The sequence below is a fragment of the Notothenia coriiceps genome, unplaced genomic scaffold, assembly GCF_000735185.1.
Source record: "Notothenia coriiceps isolate Sejong01 unplaced genomic scaffold, NC01 NC01_scaffold00015889, whole genome shotgun sequence".
Classification (NCBI taxonomy): Eukaryota; Metazoa; Chordata; class Actinopteri; order Perciformes; family Nototheniidae; genus Notothenia; species Notothenia coriiceps.
Genome location: NW_011348590.1, coordinates 630 through 6,973, shown reverse-complemented (window position 1 = coordinate 6,973; position 6,344 = coordinate 630). Strand labels below are relative to the sequence as shown.

At 43.0% G+C, this 6,344-nt stretch overlaps 1 protein-coding gene across 1 annotated transcript; it reads right to left on the bottom strand.

The window, feature by feature from the left end:
- Positions 1 to 1,585: 1,585 nt before the first annotated feature.
- Positions 1,586 to 5,862, bottom strand: LOC104949294 (ataxin-7-like protein 2; the record flags this gene model as incomplete). Its single annotated transcript, XM_010775631.1, has 3 exons — positions 5,391 to 5,862; positions 4,380 to 4,448; positions 1,586 to 1,925 (listed from the first exon to the last, which is right to left on the bottom strand). Coding segments are annotated over exons 1-3 (539 nt in total), but the record flags the coding sequence as incomplete, so codon positions are not given.
- Positions 5,863 to 6,344: the final 482 nt, after the last annotated feature.

Sequence of the window (6,344 nt, the reverse complement as noted above, 5' to 3'; positions counted from 1 at the left end):
ATAATATACTCAGATCAGTAGGAGACAGAGATGTTAAGTTATAAATCAAGGGTTTTTATTATTATTTACAGCAATTCAATTCTGTTCTGTTCAATTCAATTTTTACAACATCCTCCGAGGGCCGTACAAATTATTGAACTCAACCTCCTCTAGGGGGGGTCCGGGGGGCATGCTCCCCCGGGAAGATTTTTTTTAAAATATTGAAGTTAAAAGCATCATCTTTGAGAGTAACATTAGGAGATCTATGGATACATCTCAACACCCATTTGAAACAGAACTGTGAGCAGATTTTTCTTTTTGGATATTTTACAAATCACTCCCCTTTTAAAGTCTATTCTTGTTATTTTTAACAACTTTTTTGTTACTGTCATATAGTATTTTATACCTGTTTTTCATTTAGTCTCTAATGTCTCATTAATAATTATAATGATCATATCAAGGTGTGCCTTAACCTCACTGAGCTGAGGTTATTTGAGCCTCTCAGAAGAGAGCTCTCTTCCACCTGGTTGTAGAAAAGCTCTTTAAATTCGTTAGCATAGCTAGCTAACCAGATGCTAATAACAACAGATCGCCACTGTGCTTACAACTAAAGACACAGCCACGCAAACACTGTGGCATGTGTACGGCTCCTTATGGGTACTGTAATATTTGAAGAGCTGGAGCGGCGTTCCGGTGCTCTCCGTCAGCACTCCTTTCAGACGAGACATATACCACGTGAAGACACGTTACGCTCGTGTTGTGTTCAAGGAACCTGTCATCGGTCAGGAAAAACAGTCACTCGCTTGTTTAATAATTTTAGGATCTAGATTTCTTCTTCTTTTTTGAAGTGAGAAGTTGTCCGTCAGTCGGATGGACGGACGGACGGACACCCCCCCCCCTCTCTTCAGTTCTCCAAGAATTACACAAGTCACCCAAATCAGCGTTAAAAAAGCGGGAGGCGCCGAAAAGCTGCTTTTCCAAGCCTTTTTACTTTCTTTTCTTCTCTCATCACACATTCAAGCCCCCAGTGTATAATTTCAATCTAAATTCTTCACTTTCTTCTTACACATTACATTTCAGCATAGCAGTTTAGCGTCAGCTTTTCAGCATAAAGCATTCTCTAGTTTATCTTGTTTTTCAAAAAAATTACTAGTTAGTGTTTGAGATTCATTTGCAATTACTACATTCTTTACTTTGTGCGATACAACTGGCTAGACTGTAATTCCAATGCAAATCAGTTTTAATTGCAAACTGATCGTGCTATAGAATCAAAATGTTGGTGGTGTATTGATAGCCTCAGTTGCAGACCATTACATTTGAACAAACTTAAATGACACGGAGCCACATTTGGCTGTAATGATCCCAAATTGGCTTGGATAACAAACCGAAGAGTAAAAAACTGGTTGTGGTTTCACTGCGGTTGTGTGCAGGTCTTCCTGATGGAGGTTCCTGTTTCTGACACATACTCCCCCAAAAACGACACCTTGTTCTTACATTTGGTTTTAGGGTGAAAATGACGTGTTCTCTATTTTGTGTGAAGGTCTATTCTGTGAACCCTGAAGTTAAGTTATCCCTGACCCCCCAACTTGCCCCACTCTGTTCTTACCGTACGCCATCCTTGGGGTTCTTGGAGTGTCTGTGTTGTGGTGGAGTGGAAGGTGAGGGGGGGGCTGGCTTTGGCTGCCCGGCCCCCTGGCCACAACTCTCCCAGGATGAAGCGGAAGCAGCGTTGGTCCCATGAGAAGGAGAATGGCCGTGGTGGGGCCTCTGCTGGGGTGGGGGAGCAGGGGTGGGGGAGCGCAGCCGGGCATACAGCTTGGCCAGGGGGCCGTGTCGTCGCTCACAGTGCTTCTCGAACGCCTGCGGCTTCACTACTTGGCCACAATGGCTGCACACCACCAGGTAGAAGTCATCACGGCCGGGGTATAGGCCGAAGATGGACATGTCTTATAGAGAGGAGAGAGACATACTTATTTTACTGCCAAATGTCACATAGCAATGTCACAAAGCAGCCCAGTATCATCCTGCATTATGAAAAGGTGTTAGATCTTCTCACTTATAAGCACTGTCAGAGTTAAACTAGACTGGTTGAATATAGCATAGAAAATCAGCATTCTGATGGTAAACGCCATTTGGTAACAATAGTGTCTCCAACTTCTTGGATTCTGACATCAACTTGGACTTACTTCTAGACATCTACAATAATTTATATTTTTACCTTTTAATAAATAAATAGAACTGACACATTTGTTATAACATGCCATTTACTAGTTAAATGTATTGGCTGGAAACAGATCTACACTGGATTGTGTTTTTGTTCTTGCGGAGAGGGTTTTCTCAACATCCTAAATTTACTTCACTTAATCAAACCACCTTCAGGCCTTGTCAATAGGTGACTAATTTGCCTGCAACTGTGAATGTTTGCCTGTGTATATATTGGTCGGCATGTGATAGACCAGCGACCTATCTAGGATGCAATGTGTTAAAAGAACATCTTAGATTATCTCTTAAATTGGGTTGTCAGATTCTAAACAAAGAAAACACTTCAAATAGATGTTGATTCTTTTATGTGGGGTTTTCTTTAGTTGACTAAAATACATTTAGCTGCTGCAGCAGTTAATTGCTTAGCCTCCATGAGCGGGATGTCAGAACTCCGAGTCCTTTCTGCCTTTCAAAAAAAAGGAGCGCTCCGACCGTCTTTTCCACAGACTCTAGATAAGTACCTCTACAATACAATCCCACTTTATAAAACACATAGCTATACTGTATCGGAAGAAGCAGGTTAAAGCTATTATAAAGTGTATGGAGATGATATTGCATAGTATGCATTTCCCGAAGAAACATGAACTAAACGAATCACTAAAAATAAGTACATTTAGTCAGGGAAAAAAAGTTAAAAGAAAAAAGCATTAAATTATAAATTTAAGCAAATGTTTGGCTCAAACATCATCACCTTATTTTGGCTTGTATTTCCGTGTGATGTAAATGCAAAGTTTGTGAAAAGGTGCAAACGGCTTAAACTTACTATCAAGTAACTTCTTTTTGTCATGCTCCGAGATGAACACACACAAAGTGTCTGTCGGAGGTTCTGTAGGACAGCTGTGTAACACACAACCCGGCAAGCTTTTTAGCTCGCCCTGGTCCTGCAAACCAGAACCTCTTCTGCCTCTAGGCAGGGGCGGAGACCACTTAATGGAGACCAAAGAGAGGCTGAGGCACAGTTCATTGAGGCATCCAAGGTCACTGTACATGCACATTAATGCAAGCACATTCACAACTAGTCCAGGGGGGTATACTACGAAGCAGGATTTTCGCTTAGCCGGCTAACATCACGGAAAACTCGGGGTTTCCAGTCCTACGAAGCTGGTTCTCTTTTTAGCAGGCTAGATCTCCATGGTAACTTATGCTGTGCGGCTAACCTGCCCCGGAGCAGGTTAGGTTGCAGGCTAAGAGCTCAACTCTGCACTCAGCACTGCCTGCTGACCAATCAGAGCTCAGTGTGCGGAGTTTAAAGCGATTAAGTCATACTGCAGGAGAAAGGAAATACAGAAAAGCTGCCGTTGCAGGAAAGACGGCCGGCAAAAATCACCGACTGTGTGAACGTGAACATTAATAGAATATCACCTCCCATCTTCAGAGCAATCTGACTATTATAACATTAGCGTTAAGAAAACGAGTTAAATATCTGCCACAACATAAGTAACCGGATCAGAGTAACATTAAGTACAGTCCGCGGCATATCACATCATAATGTATCATATATTTCCTTATCTGAGTCAGCTGAGCTGTATCTGGCCGTGCAACACTTACAGTGTCACATACTGTATGCAGAAGTATTATTTTAAGCAACACATTAAGTTGACGAAATACTCAAGACAAATGTAATTAAGATCCACTCGTGTCTTAGACGGGGCAGTGATATCATAAACCTGTTAATGTACGCACTCAAACACTTTTTCTTTTACCAGCTGTATTCACCTTGCAGGTGCAGCTATGTGGCTTTTATCCTGGATAAAGTGTTTGAGTCATGGATGTTTAAAGTTTAACTTCTTTATATGTCTAATATTATAGTTGACTTTTCATTCAGGAAGTATGACGCTGCGCTGTCAGTACGCTTCTCCATGTTTGTGATTGGTCGAATGCTCCAAATACCACCCCTTTCATGTGAACGCGCACCTAACTAGATAGGGCACGGCTGGCTTGAGCGATCCACTTGACAACCCGCGTCGTAGTACCGTTTAGCGAGAGCGCGTATGTTTTGGATTAGGCCAACCGGCTAACTCAAACATATCCAGGTTAGGTTGAACCAGCTTCGTAGTACAGGCCTCTGGAGTTATTGTTTTCAGATGTCCCAAATAACAACAGAGTAATGTGTGGTAGATTAAAGTGTGCAGACTTACCCTCCTTACTGAGTGACATGGCCTCTGCAGCTTTTTTGCCATTCTTGCTGCAGTCACCTACATCAGTGCCTGAAACATCACACGTAAAAAGAGACAGATGTTTTCCAAAAGTTGTATGACAGGGTCATCAGCAAGACAAACCTAACAGCACACATTCTGCACATAACAGGCCCCTTACACTGGGTTACATAAAGGAACAATGTGCAGGTAAACTGCTTCCCTGCTGACCCTTCTCTTGGTTTCATTTTCAAACAGCAATCAGTAGCTTCAAGTGTTTTGGGATGGAGGGAGACTTTATTTGAGTTCTGAACAAAGTAACACTTTGAGGGATGCCAGGCAATGAATGAGCGTACACACTCCAAGATGGGGAGAGCAGGAGCCCCTTTAGGGCAGAAGTCAAAACATACGATACTTCCTGTCGCATACACACAATTAACAAGAGTTAAATTGAGGCTGGGGGGGCTGGCAATCACAGGAGAACACTGTTCTGAAACGAAAGAACACAGAGTAACGTTAGCTCATATCAAATGCACGGCCAGCGTTTACATCAGACCCCTCCTCCGTCACCGGTGTCTACTCTCAACCCTGCTGCTGCTAGCATTAGCAGGCTAACGCTAACTGCCTTGTCGCGAGCTAGCTAGCTCTCCACGGGAAGAAGTTGTTCGCCCAACCATCTACTCTAGCCTCCTTCCGCTGTGATGCCACTGCTGCCCGGCTGCTTTCACTAACATTAAAAACCCAATGAAGGCTGGCAGCTTGTGTCATGGGGACCGCTTTAAAGCACACACTATAATGGCTCTACCTTAATAAGCATCACTTGTTTTTTCTTGAAGACAACGAATGCAGTGGGACCAGGAGAGCAACATGTTACCCACCCAGCGCTAGGACCCGGCAGGGTCTTTGTTTGGGTAACATGGTTAGCTCTGTGCTCCGTTTCAACGAAAATAAAGCCCGGTGCTTTGGTTACATGGCTCACTAGCTGCCAGTGTTTGCGTCGATGTTCTTCCTTACCCTCTGCCGCTGTCACACCGGCCCACTCGGCCCAGGCAGTCCAGCTTTGACCCACGAAATCATCGAGGCTAGGCACCCGCCGATCTAGAGCAGCCATTACTTTTACTGCGCGTTCACGCACCGCCATCATCACTGCGCGGCAAGCAACTTACGTCATATCTCGCGCTCTCAACATGATAGGAACTTCCTGCGTGCACGTTCACAGAGAGAGAGAGAGTTTGTTTTATCTTACAAAGTTACATAATGACATAATTAAACGTACACAAACATCAAGAGCGCAGGTAAGGATAACATGTTTCTCTCAGTAGCATGGAGTGAGATATGGATGCTTTTTGTCCGACTAATCAATATCTTTATTAATGAATTGGCCACATCCCAGAGACATCCACATCACCTGCCTCACTCGACACCAGATCCAACTCCTGCCTTTCAGAGGACCTGGTCCTGCTGTCTCCTGCAGAACCTTGACCTGCTGCAGCACTGGAAAGCACACAGGGCATTTTGTGAAATAAAAGGTCAATTTTACATTAAAATCTGGAATCTATAATAGAACCGATTCTTCGCGGTGGCACTGAAGTTTCTCTCTAGAGAAAAAATCAAACATAACAGGAAGTTTGGATAAGCCAACTTCATTATTCCAATATTGAAATCAAACAGATGTAGGCTACTTTAAAATACAATGTGAATATAGACACAAAACAGCTTTTATAAGATACACAAATATATAGGGAAATGTGACCACGGTAATAGACACATTAAAGGAGGATGCAGAATCTGAGCACAAACAAAGGTTATGGTCTTAAAACTATACAGGGTCCTTATATAGGCGATAGCATCAACATTAGCTACAAATATAATTAAGTCATTTCACAGATAGCTCTGAACTTGGAGGTTGCAGATGATTCCCTTTGCTCACATTCTTCATGCTAAGGTTTTCTTCCAGTGATGTTCTGT